Genomic DNA, 20,475 nt, shown 5'->3' on the forward strand with positions numbered 1-20,475 from the left:
ACTTTTGACAGTGAGTCATGTCTTATAATATCAAGCCAGCTCAGCTTTCGTCTCTTCACGGTATTGAGGAATATATATATATTTCTCCTTCTTGCCAGCCAGAGTGTTGACTTGTAAAAGTACAAACTCATTTCTCTTTCTGAAATCTGATATCCAACATTTTTCTGTATCATTTACTCTCAAAGGGTTAATATAGATTCTTCTTTCAGCCTCGACGTCCAGCTTTCACAGTCATATAGGAGTGCAAAGACCGCTAGCTAAAAATGCAGTTTTAATTTTACTGGGAAGCTGATGTTACACTTTAAGATTTTCCAGAGTTTGCTCATGGCAGCGGATGCTAAGTTTAAACGTGTTTTTTCTTTTAATCTCTTATCCATCTCTTGTTATGCTTGACCCTAGGTATTTGAATGAGTCAACTTTTTCTAATGTTTGGACATTCAACAATATGCAACATCTCGTACTACATTCAACAATAAACAAGATCTCGTACTCTCTCCACCACCAACTAGTGTTTTGCTTTTTTCAACACTGATTTCCATGCCAACTGCTCTGGCTGCAGAATCCAATTTTAAAGTAAGATCGTGTAGGCTACCTTGTCTGCATTTTCTGTAACGAGGTCTATAACAATATATGATTCATGAACCTGAGACTGGAAATAGGCCTCCCATTTATGGAAGAGATAGGAGTAAACCTTTGTAGTTTCCATCATAACATGTCCTAGAAATTAGTTAAATAGAGCTGTACAGAATAGCCTATATCCTTGCCGCACTCAATATAGACGAAGTATTAAGCTTTCACTCTATAACTTAACTGTCTTAACAAAAACAACAACAAAAAAAAACAACATTTATAATACTTTAAACATGCAATATATATATATACACAAAACAAAGCTTACGTAAAGGAGAAGAACTTAGCCCTTAAAACTATATCATTAATGTACATATTACTTCCCTTATTTCATATTTTAAAAGATTAATTACCGATAATTCATTGACTAATTGGTTAATTTTGTTTTAATCGATTCATGTCTTGTCTGTGCCAATGAATATTTTTGCGGTTTCAACTTAATCAGAAAATGGGTGGGAAGAAATAACGCACGCCTTTTTGGTCAGAGTGAGTTGATATAAGCTTTGTGAAAACAATATACCTCCTTTATAAAACTTATAGCTCTTTTGTTTTTCACTTAATAACTAATGAATGTTACATTAAAAAATAGAATTTATTTTTATACCCCCCTCCCCCGAGAAAGAATCCTAGTTATGCGAATGTATAGATCTACTAGACTTTATAGGCTAATATTTAAATTAGGACATCTTAAAAACCAACAAAATACAAGTTGTTTTTCAAAATCACCAAACCATAATAAAAATGTGTTTATTAAAAACATTTATTTTACAAATGATTATAAAATTTTGACAACTATAAATAAATATACAATTCTAATAAGCATCAAGGTACTGCCAAGTACCAAAATTTCTTCTAAGTAAGAAACGACAATGCTTAAGATGTGCATCTTCTATTCCTAAATCTCTTAAGGCACACTGTAGAAAGCAGTATAAACATAGTAATCGATAACCTTAGATTCTGTTCAAGTTGCTATTGGGTTCTTAGATTTTAAAGTACTACTAATATAAAACAAAGATCACACTGAGGTCTGTGATAGCTGCTCAAACTGTTCTCTCCATTCTTAGGCAATTTCACCTGCTTGGATTGGTCATGGCTACCATATGGTGCTTAAAGTTATGCTCTTTTGGGCAATTAGTGACAGGCACAAAGAAAACTGGTCTATCCAATTGTAGATATAATCAGACAGGATATTAAGTAGTAAACATATATGTTGATTTTTGGGAAGACTTAGCCTTGTCCACACTATGTGGAGAGAGTTGGTTACTAAGAAGCTACTGACATCAACTAGCAATGACATTAGCCCATTAAGAAAAACATAAAGAATGACTGGATTGTCTTACACCCAAGAAGGTGCCACTTTTACCTGTGATGTATGGGCTAAAGCCACAAGATGAAAATTATTAAAACGTTTTTAGATTAGTTAGTCATTTTAGCTCTCGTGTTTATATTTGTAATGCTATCACAGCACCTCAAGCCTACATTTTGAGCCTACATTTTGTTTTGTTAATAGCACTTTATAAATAAAATTATTATTATTATTATGGAGTGCTCAATGAGATGAACCAAAGTTGATTTTTTATTTGGACTGAAGGTGACAAACAAACAAAAAGTCTTTAATGAGACATAATTAAAGCAAAGTACTAATTATTTACATTACTGACTCATCTTCATTTTTGTTTAGTCAGAACTGTAGGCTATATTTATTTATTCATTTATATTTTGAAGAATGTAAAACTAATGAAATGGATACATTAATAAAGAAGTGTACATTTAGTGTACTACATGCAATTATGTCTTAACACATTAGAGTCAGCTGACATAAACATATTTGATCTAAGGCATTTACATCTCTTGAAGGCAAGATTGAAAAAGTGGCAACACTGGTTTTTGGACTGTATGTAATAACGCTAATTTGACAAACATTTTATCTATGACAGTGATAAAAAGAGAGTTAAAAATTTATATATATATATATGTATAAATACATGTACATATAATAATGGTAAATGTAGTATCTTTAAAAAAATGGTGAACTATCTGAAATTGATTAGGGCAAAGCTTGTTTCTGTTTCTATAGCTGAAGTGCCATGTGGCCAAATTAACTCCTGGAGTGGAATCTTCAGTGAATGCTCAATGTTTCAAAGCTTTAAATATAAGTCTTTTTTTAACTAAACATTTTTCAGGCTTTACATTATGAGCTACATGTATAAGACAATGAATGAAATACTTACAGCAGAAGCATAATACAAGGAATACTAAAGCTAAAATATGCACTGCAAATGACATGAATGTCACAAGACCTGTATCCCATTATTAGGTGAATAAACAGAAATAGTTCTCTAAATGATTTGCATATTAAAAAAATGTGAGCAATATTTTTATTTAATATTGGTAAACTATCAGCAGAAATGACATATGCCTAGCTTACAATTACAACATAAGTATTGCCATGTTCAATTGTATATATTTTGACAAGCTTATAATAAAACAATTGATGTGGATTTATAAAAATACGAGCAAAAAAAAAAGCATTTCTTCATTTAAAAATGCTAGCTCAGATTTAGTGGCATATTTCCACACAATTTGGTTTACAATATAGGTGTGAAAAATAAAATGTTCATAACACAACAACCTGTTTACCCTCATTAGTTTAATCACTGTGTTATAAATATTCTCATAAGTAAATATGAAGTGATTCAATGCACCAGTACTTCTGTACTGAGTTGTGCCTAAAGGTTACAAAAGGTTGGGAAGGCTAGTTTGTTGGTAAAATACTAAGTAAAGTTTATGTCTGCCTTCCAGTAAATGTCCAAGGTGTTACTTCTATAGATCAAGAATTTTTTTTTTTGGTTGTGCTCGCTCTGTTATGTATGAAACAATAAAACAATGGCATCACCAATAAATAGAGCTTGCAGCTTTTAAAAGTGTGCAAATTTCCCAACAACCTGTTTACAGTTTGGACATCTGTGTATGACATCTTTGGTGCCGTCAATACAGAAAGGAATCAAGCAACACCCTAGCCAGAGCCTGAAAAAGAGAGGAAATTAATGTCTTCTTACAAAATAATGATCCTAGTTTTGAAAGAGGCAGTTCTCAACAATTTGAGAATCATTTGTATAATTATATGATATAGTAATTGATTGCAATTATAGCTTCTTGGAGTGCCATATATAATAAAATAAAATAAAATATAATATAATATAATATAATAAGCAGTTGTCTGGAGGGAGGTGTGGTAGCTGAGTGGTAAAGTGCTTGGCTTCCCAGTTCAAATCCTGGTGAAGACTGTGATTTTTAATTTGAGTATCTTTGGGCACCTCTGAGTCCACCCAGCCCTGAAAGGGGAAACTTTGCCTGGATGAAAACAACAGACAAATAATTCATCATCATCTCATCTTTCCTTTGCATTCCTCGTGGAACATAGCGCCTCAGTAAAAACACACCACTCTCCACGGTCTCTAGCTAGTTTTTTTTTAAAGGCTTTCCAGCTCTTTCCTGTACTCTTGGCTTCATCTAGTGTACTGTGTTGCCATGTTCTTTTTGGTCTTCCTCTATATGTCTTGTGCCCTAGGGGTTCCACACTAAGGCCCTTCTAGCTCTGTTTTGGGTATATTTTCTAAGGGTGTGACCAATCCAGATTAATAATTGATTGAAGAATACTTTTGTTGAGTTTGAAAGGATGATTATCTTGCATACAAATTTAAACTGAATCACCAGCTGTTAAGAGAATGGTGCTTTAAATTACAGCTCAGATTTATCCAATGTTAAAATGTTTGGACAACTTAGGAAGACTTGAAAGGGCTTATAATGGGCAATAGAGTTAAAATCTCATCAATTGGAACACTGAAGATCTAAATAAACTGTGAAATAGGGAAAAGTCAATTGCCATCTAGAGCCCTTCATTGAATATAAAAACACTTTCTATAAGAAGTAATACCATAAAACTTACGCTATCAAACATTCAATTTATGACAAGCCAGTTCAAAATATCTGCATTTTATGATAAGGATGATAATAAATAATTTTTAGGATGGCAGTACAGAAAATGGACCATGGTACCTATACATGTGTAACTTTCCAAATATTACTTGCAGTGGTAGTAAATAGTTATCTATTTTTTTAAATTTTAACAAGTAAGTGAAACCTTTATATATAGGTGTTTTCATTATCAATTGAAATTTATGAAGGCATAAGATGAACACTTAAGTCCTGCTAGTATCCAGTTTTAGGACTAGGCTGACTTATTTCACTTTTCATTTAACAAAACAGTTACATTGCTATAAAAAAAACAGTTAAATTGCTTTAAATAAAAAATCAGGTAAGAAGAAATTTTATTATAGTTTTTGCTTTGGATAAAACTAATTGAAAAAAAATATTGATATTGAATTCTTAATAAAGGAATCAATATATATGATTGTTTTGTTTGTAAAAGATTGCACATTTCTGATGTTCCTTAGACTTATTTTGAAGATTATCTACTTCTTATCCAAACCTCCCACTGGATGACAGAGAATGGCAGCAGGCAGGGTTTGAAGCCAGGACCATTGAGACCACCTAACGACAGTCCTGAGCTCATACCACATAAACCCGACAGCCATCCTTATATATTTAGTGTGGGGGAGGAAAAAGTTTAAAGGGATATTTTTAAAATTTTAATTTCAGACTTAGATTTTAATATTAGCTTTACACCGAATTATTCAATATGTAAATAGCTTTAAGAAAAGGTTATTACAAAATTAAAAATCTACAATTTTTATAGGATTTGTTTGTAAAGAATGTTTTGAATGCTTCTTCAAAGTTGAAGATAATGTATATCCTAGCTCAAACCTCCCAATGGCAGATGGCAGCAGGCAGGGTATGAACCAGAGATAATTTAATCAACGACAATCCAGTATGCATACCACACAATCAAGTTACTACATTAATCTTCAAAAATTGGGAAATATGGCGTCAAATATAAAAAAAATATTTTATTATGAATTATGTGCCGAGACCTTTGTCTGAATTGATTTGTTTGTACGTCAAAGAATTTTACTTGTGTTTCTTAAACGTAACAAACACAAAATGAATAGTTTTATAAGACTGATGATTGCAGCTCATAAAATTACAAGTTTTTTTTTTCTACAACAAAGCATCAAAAGTACTGAGACAAAAGGTTTCATAAAGTTGCATTGCTTGTCATAAATTGAATGTTTGATAGCGCAAGTAGTTTTATCATATTACTTCTTATAGAAAGTATTTTTACATTCAATGTTTTTATTTTGCCTATGCTTAACACTTTTACCAAAATATATAAAATATCAAAAGTACTGAAACAAAAGATATCATAAAATTAATTCTCTGAATGTTTTTTTTGTTGTCTATGCTTAAAACTCTTACCCAAATAAACAAATGACTCCAGCCACTGCCCAGGTCAAGAGACCAGTAGTGTACTCTGTTGATGTGGTCACTGTGGCTTGACAGTGCTGACAAACAATATATGCTGGAAACTGCATGAAACGGAAGTTGGCACCAGGCAAAGGCATATTCATTGGCTGAACAATGACAGCTGATCAACAAAAAAAAAAAAAAAAATATATATATATATAATTATATAAATAAACCCAGAGTCACATAATAATAAATGTCAAGGTTAAGGTTGTTTATATTTCTAATTGTACTAGAAGTAGCCAGGGATCAAACATTAATCAATGATCTTTCCAATAGAAGGTGCTGGTTATTTCTTTTCTGTAGTACAAGCTCATTTTAGAAATAATATAAAGATAAAGGGAAGTGGCACTAGTCTTTAAGTTTCAAGCTTCATGTTAAGTTTACTCTTTTTAAAAATTACTTATGTATAGTGCATCTTTCATGCTATAAGCATGCCCAGAGTGCTAAAGTCCAGTCTCTTTTGAGGACCAGTGAGGAGAGCAGGTATCTGAAAGAAGTTTTTCATGCTGATTTAAGGCGCTCAGCAAGCACTTTTTAGTTTCAGTTGGTTTTTGGACCTCAGAGCCCTCTTGATAGTTGACCAAGCAGTTTATGTCTCTATTCCACAATATGTTATTTTGTATGTTATTAGTATGTATTAAATCTTTTTATGATTTCTACTTAAAGGATTGAAGTATTTTATTTCCTAAAGAGGAATTCTGTTATTTCTATACTTAAGCCTGGATCTCTGACGTTTAATTAAATATCAGGTCATCAGATTTAACTTCATAAATTATCAAGACACATAAGTCCATTTAAAAAAATAAATAAATTTAAATTTAAAAATAGGCCTACTTCCTTTATGACGAAAACAATTATTTTTTTTTGGTTTGTACCATTTATATATGTTTTAGTGTAATTACAAGCTAATTATTGAGTTAAATTGTATTAGATGTAGGTCATTGGTTTTCCTGATTCAAGTTAACCATTCCTTGCTCTAATGGCAAAGTTGCTTGAAAAAAAAAAACAACTCATATGAGTTTTTTCCTAGCAAATGTTAATAATGTGTGTTCAATATTTTTATGAACGTATGGAACAAAATTGTAAGAATCTGACTAAAAAACATATTTTCCTTTGGAAACAAAAGAAACATTGGCTTAAAAAAAATGTGGTTACCAAAAATTAGCTACAAGTAGTGTAAGACCATCTCTAACAGATGATGCTACAGTATCTAATAAAATCATAATACTCACTTGTCTGGCCAGAAGATGCTTGATAGCCTTGGGGAGGGGGGGCACCTGCAAGGGGGTAACCTGAGGGCGGGTAACCCGAGGGTGGGTGACCCCCATGCTGATTTGGATCTACATGATATCCAGCTGTGGGCGGCTCATATTTAGGTGGAGGGTCAATATGACCTTTTTCAGTGTGGTCCATTGTAGCTAGTTATCTGGGGAAAAAAAAAGCAAAAAATAATATTGGTACATTTGAGTGAATCTGGTTGTCTCTTTGTGAATATAAGGGTTAGTGCTAGAAACAAAAGTGTTTCTAATTCTGTGTTTTAAAAATTTACCATGTCTCATAGACAACATGGTCAGTATCATATATATCATGGTAGCTAACATACATAACATTGTAGTCATCATAAATAACATGATAGTCACAACATGGTGATCACCATACCTAAGGTAGTCACCATTATTATATATGGTATCTATCTAACACATGGTGAATAGACAAAATGTTTGTTTTTTAAAAAGAAGTTTGAAAAGTTTTTTTGTTTGTTTTTTGACAGACAGCACAAATGTAGCCTAATAGCGGCGTTTTCCTACAAGATTGACCAGAGCCTAAACGACAAGTTTGGCATTCAGGCTAATGCCCGGTTCTCTGCACCTTATGGGCGTAGGCAAATGTGATTAGTAGTCTAATCGAACCACCCGACAAGTGGAAGATAGCATATTATAATAGGCCTACTTCTGCTAGATCTACATCTATAAATATATTTGCGGCAGCGCCTGCTTGCCTACAACTATTTCCGGCTCTAGAACATTTTAAAGTAGGCGTGCTACTGCGTTACTAATATAGTTTCTGCATGAGGTAATACAGAGAATAAACGCAAAATACCTAGGTGTTATAATAAATTTTTAAAAAACTCATGGAATCCTCATATTGATGAAACTATTAAAAATCAAACAAAGCGTTAGGGTTTATTAAAATACAATTCTACAATTCAAATAAGAACACTAAAATGTTTTTTAACCTTAGTTAGGCCAGTATTAGAATATGAATCCTCTGTTTTGGGACCCCTCAACTCGAGAAGAATTTCACAAATAGGAATAGACACAAAATAGAGCACTTAGATTCATAAAAAACGAATATTCACATAGCACTTGAGTAACACCTTTAGTAAAATCACCAAATTTAGAAAACCTTTAGGATAGAAGACTTAAAAGTAAAGCATAAAACACTGAACCATAATCTTCAAATACAAAACATAATAAAATAATGAGAAAGACACAAAGAAAAAAGCACAAGCCTAGTTCCATAAGCTAGGACTACTTTGTACTAATTCCCCGTCTTCCCTAGTGCTATTAGAGCATGGAATAGGTTGCCTGAGCCAGCTAGGAAAACTAATGACTTTGCAGAATTTAAGTCATTGGTTAACATGCATGACTAGATTGACCTAGGAACACGTGTAGGACGGAATCATCTTTTTTGAAGTAACGTCTGTATTTTATAAGATAAGATAAAATAAGAGGTAAAAACGTCTGTTTGTCGAGATCAAAACAAAGGAGAACAAAAAGAGTGTAAACCTGCTCATTAAAAATATCTAAAGTTATCAAACCTAAACATTCTTTCTCTGTTGGATCGTATCGCTTCAAAGTGTATGCAAGAAGCAGACAAGCCTATAAAGAGAGGTAGACAGTACAAGCAGCCATTTTACTTCACTGGTTCTCAACTTTTCAGAATAATTAGTAAGTCCGTCTGTCCGCTACAAATCTAAAAACAAATAATCGTGTCAGTAACGCGCAGATTGACGACTTTCGCTTGAACATAGACTAAAGCTTAAGGACCAGCGCGTTGGCCATGGGCCACAGCTTGCGAACACTGTGCTACTTGACATTTTTGTTTGGTTCAGGTTGGCAACAGCAGTGTAAAGACAGATCTTTCATCATGTAAAAAACAAACTGGATTTCAATAAAACTTAGGAAGTATCGAGACATGACGGTTCTTATACAGAATCCTCTGTAGCCTGAGACGATCTTTTCCCTTTGCAACTTCTTGTCTGACTAAAGAGGCCAATCCTTGATACCCAGCTGCGGTCACATGTTGGGTATATGTAATCACCAGGCACAGGGTGCATTTTCACCCTTTTTCTACTACTATTGTGTATGGCATCTGCAATCCCGGACCCTTTCTTATGCTCGCTCTCCACGTGGATCTATCCAGTGCCACTTTTCCCCAGCTGCTAGTGTCGATTTTGAAGAGCTTCATGTCGCGTTTGCATACATCCGTATACCATAAAAGTGGGCGACCAGCGGCTCTCCTGCCTTCTATTAGATCGCCATACAGAATGTCTTGTGGTAGTCGTCCTACTGGCATTCTATGAGTGGCCAAGCCAGCCAAGGTGTCTGCTACTGATCATGTAATAATTCATTTGATTCATAGTTTTGCTAGACATGTGTTCATTTATCACAACTCTTCGAAGTGTCAAAAAAAAGTTCCCCTTTTATGACCCAGTGACCCAGAAAAGGCTTTAACCCGTGGCCAGGATAAAGGATTGTCTCTTCACCCAGTGTTCTGTCTGGAAGCCCCCATCAACTAGATGATCATTTCATCACATCCTTTTCAGACAATGTAATGGAATCCCTCATCCCATGTGAGGCCGGAGTCCGAGCACACGTGCAATTACGCACGCTATAGCATACTGTGGTGGCCTAGTGGAGGCTACTTTCGCTCTCGTTCTTAGCCTATCTGCTTGCCCGGGCGGACGTTTCCACGGAGGCCCCACGCCGAAGCGACGGAAGCTTTTCCCGTTTATCACTGCTCCATTTACGTTACATTAAATAAAGAAATATCAGACTCACAGATGACCCTTTGCATTCCTTAGTCACGTTTAGTCTTCCATTTTGTCTTCCTCTGGACATGTAAGTGTCTGGTAACCCTAGGCTTGTTTTTAAGTCAGAAAATGTTGTAAGAGTGTGGTATTTCACGCGCAAAGGTCACCCAACTGTGACAACATATTTCGTCACATTTAACGCAGCAATATACCGTTATCTATAACGCTTTTTTTTTAATCGGTGCCGTTTCAACATTATATAGGCTAGTTGTGTGTAGCCCCTACTTACCGTTAGACATTAGCTCTGCTTCTGACACCTTTAATGTATGAAAGATGAGCGCATGCCAAATAAAAATTTTTTTTAGCAAATTTAATAGTTGCCCTCCCCACTTCCGGAAGCAACTCAGGCGTCATTTGCCCTAACTTGCATACAAGAAAGAAGGCTGACAGCACAAGACCTCTGTAGTCAACAACTGGAGCTCTCAATAAGGTAGCTGGGTACATATTTAACACTCAAAAGAAAAGCCTTTGCCGAAGACAGGCGCAGAAAAAAAAGATAACTTAAATAGACCCCAGATGTTGCCAATATACAACTTGCAAATGGTTCTGCGAAATCACGTGATACACTGCACTCATCCTTACTCTTCGGAATCGAAGTCAATGCCTAATTATTATTAGGTAAAATAGTCAACCAAAGATAAGAGTAGATTTTTTTTACACTTTTCTTACGGGGGGTGGCTCAAGTCACAAAGTAACGTCAAAGTAACGTGAAACAAACGTCATCCACACACTCCAGAGAACTGCTCATTATTTTAGGCACTTCGGCACTTTATAGACAATGCTGAGGATAACGGATCTAGAAAAACCCCATCCATACACTGTCTACATAGAACTGCTCATTATTTTAGGCACTTCGGCACTTTATAGACAATGCTGAGGATAACGGATCTAGAAAAACCCCATCCATACACTGTCTACATAGAACTGCTCATTATTTTAGGCACTTCGGCACTTTATAGACAATGCTGAGGATAACGGATCTAGAAAAACCCCATCCATACACTGTCTACATAGAACTGCTCATTATTTTAGGCACTTCGGCACTTTATAGACAATGCTGAGGATAACGGATCTAGAAAAACCCCATCCATACACTGTCTACATAGAACTGCTCATTATTTTAGGCACTTCGGCACTTTATAGACAATGCTGAGGATAACGGATCTAGAAAAAACCCATCCATACACTGTCTACATAGAACTGCTAATTATTTTAGGCACTTCGGCACTTTATAGACAATGCTGAGGATAACGGATCTAGAAAAACCCCATCCATACACTGTCTACATAGAACTGCTCATTATTTTAGGCACATCTGCACTTTATAGACAATGCTGAGGATAACGGATCTAGAAAAACCCCATCCATACACTGTCTACATAGAACTGCTCATTATTTTAGGCACTTTATAGACAACGCTGAGGAGAACTGGATCTAGATCTTCTTTTGATTGTCTCCGAGACCTGGTATTAGAATTTCCTATTTTACTAGATCGCCCAGTTCTAAGTCTTTCAAACAGGAACGAGCTATGGATAAGCACATACATATGTAATAAACCAGGTCAGAATGGTTTATTCTTATTCGATATTTACTAATGGCCTTGCCAAGCCTAACGTGTAACAAGATTTGGTTCGATACTAAGATATGGGGAGGGGAGTGTTTGGCAAACTAGAGCATTAGTTTTCTTTAAAAAAAAAACAACAACTTTTGCGCTTGATAGGTGGGTCACACAGCTCTGATAACCAAGCCCGTGTGTGATTGATATGATAGGCCTCAAGGCTTAGACTTCAGATCCTTCTTGCTGCGGTCGGGTTTCGAACGTTTACTAGCACCCGACGATCCCAAATCAAATAAGAAGTAAGTGCAAAGGCTAGAGTGATGTGGAGCCTATTGAATCTAAAATGAAATGAAATTACAAAAGTTGTTGAAAAACATTGTTTAAAAATTTAATAAAGGAAGTTTGTGTTTCACACAAACTCAAGGGTGGTCATTGTGAGTTATAATAATTTTTGAGGATGTTAATACATTTCAATAGTTCTTGTCATTTATCACAACTTTATGGTGGTAACTGTGTATCTATGTGTAAACAAATACTAGATAAGAATTGCCTAATAAATTATGTTTATTTTTTAATATGAGTAAGCACAGTAGGCCTACTTAGCATACCTAAATTCTAAATTGAAACTATTGCTCGTCTTTCTTATGCTTGATATCCCCCTTGCCTTGCAAAAAAAACATAAAAAAAAAAATTTATGTAGGCTTTTTCATCATTTTTGACGAATAATACTTTGCATATAAATGTTATACAAAAAATAAAAAATATTTATCTTGACTTTAAAAAAAATTGTTTTCAGTAATAATTATTCTTATTATTTACTTAATACAACTTTGGAGTCTTTTATTTTTTAATGGTGTTTTTGTTTTATATAGGCCTATATATAAAAGGCTTTCATATAAAGTTTAAAAAACATATAGACTTCAGAAGACCAAGAAAAGCTGATGCTTCTATTTTTAGAACGCAAGAGAAAATGGTGAAATATGATTTTCGTTTTATTTTGATTTATGCTATTAGTTTTTGATATCTAAAGTGGCAGTCAGACGGACAGACAGACCAAAAACAAAACCGGCGGCTTTTATTCTTTTCGGGGCCGCTAGAAAGTTTAAATGATGCATGTGAACTAAAAATGCAAGATCTAAAGATCTAGACATACGTCCAATTATAACTTTCACGAAAGTTTAAAAAGAAAGGGTGACAGTATCAACAGTACAACTTTTCTTTTATTTAGCATATCTCGAGATAACAATAGTAATATCTAGACATGACTGAAGAACGTGCCGAGCCTGTTTCAGTCCTGATAAGACAGATCAGTTGCTGCTGCACCCAACTCTAATTATAGTTACATTAGATCACATTTCTATTCCGTAGGTAGAGCTACGTTCTAAAAGAGACTGAGAACGCAATCCCTGCTGGGCAAAGTACTGACAGTGGATGTAGCATCTAAGGTGTGCAGAATTACCCACTTTAGTTCTCTAGAATTTATTGATTATTGCCAAATGACACAAGATAAGATTGAACAGCCGAATTAGGAGATCCATGGAGCAAGATAAGAACTTTCTGCTGTGAACAGTAGGCCAACCAGGCAAAGAGAGAGAGAGAGAGAGAGACAAAAGAAGTGATGAAAAACAACATCAAGGAATGGACGGGACTGTCAAGAAAAGAGACTCTAATCCGGGCAAAAGACAAGAAGAAGAGTGTCGACAGATCATATATGGTGCCCCCAATGGTTAAAAAGACTAAGGAACATAGAACTTGTGTATCTCAGAGATAGGCCAGTGGTGAAATACGTCAAGCATAAAATATACATTGATTGCATTGCAACATAGATAGATGATTGATTGATTGATTGATTGATAGATTGATAGATAGATAGATAGATAGATAGATAGATAGATAGATAGATAGATGAATAGATGAATGGATAGATAAAATGGATGGATGGATAGATGGATGGATGGATGGATATATGGTGCCCCCAATGGTTAAAAAGACTAAGGAACATAGAACTTGTGTATCTCAGAGATAGGCCAGTGGTGAAATACGTCAAGCATAAAATATACATTGATTGCATTGCAACATAGATAGATGATTGATTGATTGATAGATAGATAGATGGACGGATGGATGGATAGATGGATTTATAAATAGATAGATGAATAGATGGATGGACGGATGGACGGACAGACAGACAAACAGACAGAGACAGTAAAAAGACCCCCCCCCACACACACACACACACACAAAATGGAAATAAAAGCTAACACTTTGGTCTCTCATACATTTGTAATTAATTGAAAGAAAAGAAATCTTTGGAAGTCCAGTCTTAATGTGCCAATGTCTAAGTGTCTAATACAAACAAAAAATAGGCCTATCTATATATATATGAGAACTCAACTAGCCTCTGGTAAAACAAACAATGTCAACTTGTTTTTGTCTCGCCATTGGTCAATAAGGTCACTCTGCTGAGAAAAAAAAAACAACAACGACAGTCTAGCGCTGCGACAAAATGGCTTCATTGTTAATAGAACGAATCCTTGTTATTTTTGAAGATGGTGGATCAAGTAGCTCATGATATCTCCGGTCAGACGGGGAAAAGAATGAAGAGTTAGGATTCAAAAGGCACTCACACTAGTAGTTTAAAACTATGGAGGGAAAAAAAAGATAAAAGTAGGCTAATTGATTACTAAACCACAGATACTAATCATGATTTAAAAAAATGGCATTTTGATGTAATGAGGAAATGAATTCAAGCATAAGTTCCACCGTCACAACACTATACAATTTTTGTGTTTGTTTTAAAAAGTAAAGTTATATAAAACTCAATAAAACACTTGATTTTTTTTGTATATATATCTAAATAAAGCTAGTTTTTTTTTTGTATATAGCTAAATAAAGCTAGCTCTTTTTTTTTTTTGTATATAGCTAAATAAACCTAGACTAGTCGACTGTCGTTTTCAGTGTTTAAAAGTTGCACTGACATAGGCTCTATATTGGCCTACAGACCCATGGAATCAAACTAATGTCAAAAATTGTCACCTTATCAGTAGGATGTTTAATTAGGCTACTTGAGTGAGGTGTTAAATTACTAGACGTCTAGAGCGTTATCTGGATACTAAAATTGTCTAGCGGACTATTAAGTCTAGTATTAAGTAGGCTACTATTTAACATACAACATTATGCAGTCTCGTCGTGTACTAATTACCTAGACTATATAATTAAGTATATATCCATATATTATCTACTAGTCTGTTGGAGCTAAGCTTATAATTTGTATGCAATGATTTTGTGTATACCAATTGTTGGGTTGGGAAAGAAACACCAAAACATTCACATTAGGAAAGTCTAAAACAAATTGCCAATCGTGTAGTAATGAATATTAGGATAAAAAGTAAAGTTATCAATGCTCTAGTTATCGTAATTTAGCCATTATAGGCTCACTGCAAAAAAAATGTGTTCATAGATCTAGACACTAGAGTCTAGTCTAGATTCATTTCAGAACAAACTCCCCAAATCTTGGCTCGCCGATCAGGTTTCGAACTAACAGAGAACCAAGTCTAACGCTGACCCTATCACGACAACAATGTTGAACTAATGCCCGTAGCTAGATCTGTAACTTACCGTTAAGCTGTAACTTTCAAGTCGAAGGTATGCTCGGTATCCGTTGAAGGTCCAACTGACTCGATAATCTGAACACGGCTCATACAAATAAAGAAGGCACACAGTTACAAATCGAGGAATTCCCAGTTCTAAATTTAGCCCATTGCTTACAGTGTCACAAGGTCAGAGCCCCAATTTAGTTACGAGGTTCTCAATTTGTTCGTTAGGCATCCATTTTTTTTTTTACAATGCGAAGATAATGAACATGAAGGCAATAACTAGCTGAAATGAGAACATACCATTGAAAAAGAAGCGTCACTAAGTAAAAAACAACAACACGGGTGCTTTTTCCGTTTAAACTATTTCAACATAGGCCTACATGTAGATCGAAATCTTCTTATTAGTTACAGACGCTATTTCAAAAGAAAAGATGATCACGTCTTATGCATGCGTGTTAATCAGTGACTTAAACTCTCTGAGTCGTTGGTTTTCCTGGCTGAGTCGGGCTCTAATAGTACTAGGAAATCTAGGCTTCTTCTAGACACAAAACAACAACAACACGATATGTAGGCTAGCTTTCCTATCATGACACTCTTAATCTTTTATTTTTGTCATGTCCTTGTAATAAAGGTATTGTCTTCGATTCCCAAAATTAAGGCCTAGCGCAGTGTTTCCCTTAACTACACTAACCCTTTGCGACCTGCATATTTTTCCGCACCTCGTACAGTCAAAGCCGTTGTCCGCCAGCAATCTATTGAAGTTTTCTTTTCGTCTCTTACATCTTTGATAAGGGCTTTTCTTTAGACAGTACAGAAACACTACCAACTATTTGATAAGGGCTTTTCTTTAGACAGTACAGAAACACTACCAACTATTTGATAAGGGCTTTTCTTTAGACAGTACAGAAACACTACCAACTATTTGATAAGGGCTTTTCTTTAGACAGTACAGAAACACTACCAACTATTTGATAAGGGCTTTTCTTTAGACAGTACAGAAACACTACCAACTATTTGATAAGGGCTTTTCTTTAGACAGTACAGAAACACTACCAACTATTTGATAAGGGCTTTTCTTTAGACAGTACAGAAACACTACCAACTATTTGATAAGGGCTTTTCTTTAGACAGTACAGAAACACTACCAACTATTTGATAAGGGCTTTTCTTTAGACAGTACAGAAACACTACCAACTATTTGATAAGGGCTTTTCTTTAGACAGTACAGAAACACTACCAACCATTTGATAAGGGCTTTTCTTTAGACAGTACAGAAACACTTCCAACCATTTCACAGCTGCGCTGGGTTGGACATTTACACCGCATGTGAGAAAAAAGCACGCCAAAGGCGATATTCTTTGGAGCGCTTAAAGGAGGACGGCGTAACAGAGGTGTCACGTCCCCAGTGACACCTCATTGTTTACAAAATCACTGTTCTTTATCCTAAAGAAAGATATAAAAGGCGGAGTGTTAGCTTGAGACGAGAGAGAGAGCTAGAAAGTTAGACTTAGAAGTCGCTAGTTTTTAAAGTAAATATTTACTCTTGATCATTTTCACTGAATCCTGTATCTGTTTTATATATCTTTGTACATACGTTTATTGTTTCAAGTTCAAGTTTTAAATAATTAAAACTCATGAAAACAAATCAGCACTTTATTACTTCATTGATTATTAAAGTGTTTGAACTATAATCAAGGCACCTCCGAACCCACATATGTCACAAGTTTATAGCATCAAGATCTTCAAGTCAAATAAACATAATAAACACGTGACAAGAGGTGCCCCAAGTAATAACTATAAAGATCAACTCAGGCGCCATTTTACCCCCACTGGCATATAGGAAAGTAGCTGGCAGCAGATGACCTTGTCCTTCTGAAAGGCTTTTGTCCATGTATTCCTCTTTCATCCCTTTATAAAAAGTTCATTTTTAGAATTGTTATTTCTTATATCTAAAAAAAAATGTTGATTAACCAGTTAGGTTCTCTAATTAAACTATAAAATAAAACTTCAGAACAAAAGATCAACTTTCACTTTTGATGTTTTGATGATGTTTTTTTTTTCCAAGAAACCACTGATGTGTACTGACGTGTACAAATGTTAACTGCTCATTCGTCATGTACGCAATGTATATCAGAAATAAGTCTACGAAACTTCTGCCCCAGACCATGTAATAGTTCAGGTGAAACGAACGATGCCAGAGAATGCAGTGTACGCCATTGGAGAGCAACGACCCATGACCAGGGAGCGTTACGGTAAGATTCCTTTGCACATACCGAAACTTATGTGACAAATATTTTTAAGAAAAAACAACAGCAACTAAAAATAAATCTTGAGTCTTAAGTCAGCTTGTTGTCAGTTTTAACCTTAACCTTACTTACTGGCTTGCTTCCCCCCCCCCCCTAATATTTAAGTTTAAACAAGGTGTCAAGTTTAATAGAGGTTCTCAAGCTGAAACAAAGGAGACATGACACATGTCTATGAACTTGAAGTTAACGTGATTAAACTCATCTTTTCCCTTATTTTGTCAAACTTTCATACTTGAAGGAAGGCGACCTCGTCGAGTGGTATGCGCTCTGGACTGTCGATCGATGGTCTCAATGGTACTGGGTTTGACCGTTGTCCTACGGGAGACTTGGGCTAGGATGTACTTCAAATATGAAGGAAATTTCAAAACATGTAAAGCAATATAAACATACTTGTCCATTTGACTAAATATCATTACAATGAATGCTGCGGCTTCCCTATCTTATTAGAGTGTCATCATCTATCTATTGTTCAAAATTGTTTAAAAATCATTTAACTTATAGTTTAGCTATTTTTTCAACAAGTTGGCTTTTTTTTAAAAAAAACATGACCCAGTATTTTCACGCATGGCACTCTCTCCCATTACACCAAAGGACACCAGACACCACATTAAACAAAGGTGAGAATCCTTGCTTTATCTGTACTGGTATTGCCGTCACGGGTGACGTCCACAGCTTGTTTACCAGCCCTAACACTCACGTGATAAAGGGCATTGTGAAATGTTGGGCTATCTAGAGATTTCAACTAGTCCTTTCAACTTGTCCTTTTATTCAAATCTAGTAGAAAGAAAAAAACAATCTAATTGATTGACTGTAAAATGCAACGTTAAAAACGCTCTATAATTACGTCAGCTAATAGTATAATGAATAAACACAGAGGGGCCTTACAAATTCGGAAATTCAAAATCCCCAGTTTTCACCTAGATATGAATCCAGGACCCCAGGTTCAGAAGCCAAGCGCTTAACCACTCAGCCAACGCGCTACCCAACTGGGTACCTGACTTTAGTTGGGGAAAGTAAAGGCGGTTGATTGTTCTGGTCACATGACACCCCTCTCGTTAACCGTCCCTGTGTTGGCTGAACAGGTATGGTCGCTATGTGACGTAGATTCAACTTATCTGTTTGGTATTTGCTCAGTTTCGAAACCACAGGCCAAATTATTCATTGAACATTATTCCTTCCATTTTGTTTCATACAAAATATTAATAATAAAATAAATAACAAACATATTTACAAGGCATATAGTAACTCTGTCTATCTGTCTGTCTGGTTGAAAGTTGGAACATTTTTTTTTTTTTTTGGTCCTACTTTCCATTCTTTGTTCGAGTTGAAATTTTGCGTAATTATTCATACGCCATTGCTATATACGAATCTATCAAAAAATTAAACAATACGTTACTTAATTAGTACTAATTAACTAATTATGTTTTAAATAGGAGAAAGGGAGCTTAACTCTGCATTTTGGTATAAATGGCAGTAATTAATATTTTGTTTCCCTTTGATAACCCTTTTTTTAAAGTCATCTTTTTTTTTTGTTACCACTATGTTGATTAATAAATCAAAAATTTAAAAACAGAATAGATAATGTATCTGACAGATAAGAATGACCTTACCAATCTAATTTCTTAAAAATAAGATACAAAGTAATTAGTTTAAAAAAACACAACTAAAGGGATAGTCAATTGTGTTAACAACATAATATAGAAATATATGTTCAAGGCGTGGAGCAAAGACTTATATATTACACTAGCCATATGTTACCCGCGGCCCGCGGATCTTAATTTGCGTATCACTGTCAATATAGTCACTGAGAGTGTTTTGCATAGACTTATATATACTACTCTAGACTGGACCCGGAGTTTTTTTAACACTACAAAAAATTTGAATTTTTTTTTAGAAAGTTGGATCAAGGCGTTGTTTTGTAAAGTAGTTAAAAAAGTAAAGTTGTTTTTTTTTCAACCCTAACCTATGTAACATATAATTTAATTTTTATATCCAGATCTACTAACTGAACATCAAAAATAAGAGTACTCTCGTCTCATAATTATTATTTTGCAATTTGCAATTTAGAGTAGACGTTTATTCACACACACAAAAATACAATGTTGAAAATCAAGAACTTTAGGACCCACAAGTGGCAAAATATTTTTGACAATTTTGGAAAAAAAAAGTTGCACGCATTAGTGCATTCTACATCATTTATTGAAGCCTTTACATAAAATTAGGCAATCGCTCTGTCTGATTTATATCAATAGGAATCTAAGGTTACAGTGACAGAGGCACCATCAACCTCAATGAAAGGTAAAAAATAAAAAATAATTTAATTTCTCCCACATAGACTTTTGACTTGATTCGGAAAAACCCACTTCATAAGAGCCCCCGACATAGGCCTACACGCTCTCCTATTTTGGGCCCTTCAATTTTTGTAGCACTTTCTCTTATCCGCCCCCCCCCCTCCTCACCCCATAAACAACAAAAAGTTACTTTCCTTTTCCACATTCTACATTTATCTTGGTATTTTTGTTCTCTCTAAATAAAAAGAAATATCTTTTTTGGTGTTATTAATTGTAATCGGGTTTTTTTAAAACCCCTTTTGAATGTAGTGAAATGACAATAGATCTTCATTTATCTTTTCAATGCTATTCAATAGCGTGCTCGTTCTCTCCCACTCCCTCTCTTTCTCTCCGTCGAAAAATAAGAAAAAGACTCTAGATCCATATTATTAATGCTGTTAGGATTGTTTTTGGCTACCTCCAAAGTTTTGCCGCCTGCGTTCATTGCACCTATTGTACCCTGTATATATATATGGCTCCTTTTGTCTCGAAAGGCAATGGATGCGCCCAAATGAGTCACTGGTTTTGGC

General features: G+C 34.9%; 1 protein-coding gene across 1 annotated transcript; it reads right to left on the bottom strand.

The window, feature by feature from the left end:
- Positions 1-1,374: 1,374 nt before the first annotated feature.
- On the bottom strand, positions 1,375-15,483 carry LOC106053641 (cell death-inducing p53-target protein 1 homolog). Its single transcript, XM_013209226.2, has 4 exons — positions 15,332-15,483; positions 7,293-7,486; positions 6,010-6,178; positions 1,375-3,657 (listed from the first exon to the last, which is right to left on the bottom strand). The coding sequence occupies exons 2-4, from the start codon at positions 7,471-7,473 to the stop codon at positions 3,549-3,551; spliced, it is 459 nt and encodes a 152-aa protein (XP_013064680.1). The 5' UTR covers positions 7,474-7,486; positions 15,332-15,483; the 3' UTR covers positions 1,375-3,548.
- Positions 15,484-20,475: the final 4,992 nt, after the last annotated feature.

The sequence above is a fragment of the Biomphalaria glabrata genome, chromosome 10 (assembly GCF_947242115.1).
Source record: "Biomphalaria glabrata chromosome 10, xgBioGlab47.1, whole genome shotgun sequence".
Classification (NCBI taxonomy): domain Eukaryota; kingdom Metazoa; phylum Mollusca; class Gastropoda; family Planorbidae; genus Biomphalaria; species Biomphalaria glabrata.

Bases quoted from the DNA above. Each gene is read 5' to 3' on its own strand.
- LOC106053641 (XM_013209226.2), bottom strand. From the start codon at position 7,473: ATGGACCACACTGAAAAAGGTCATATTGACCCTCCACCTAAATATGAG. The intron at 6,179-7,292 runs GTGAGTATTATG...TTTGTTGATCAG, and splicing joins AGCATCTTCTGGCCAGACAA to CTGTCATTGTTCAGCCAATG. The intron at 3,658-6,009 runs GTAAGAGTTTTA...TCTCTTTTTCAG, and splicing joins GGAGTCATTTGTTTATTTGG to GCTCTGGCTAGGGTGTTGCT.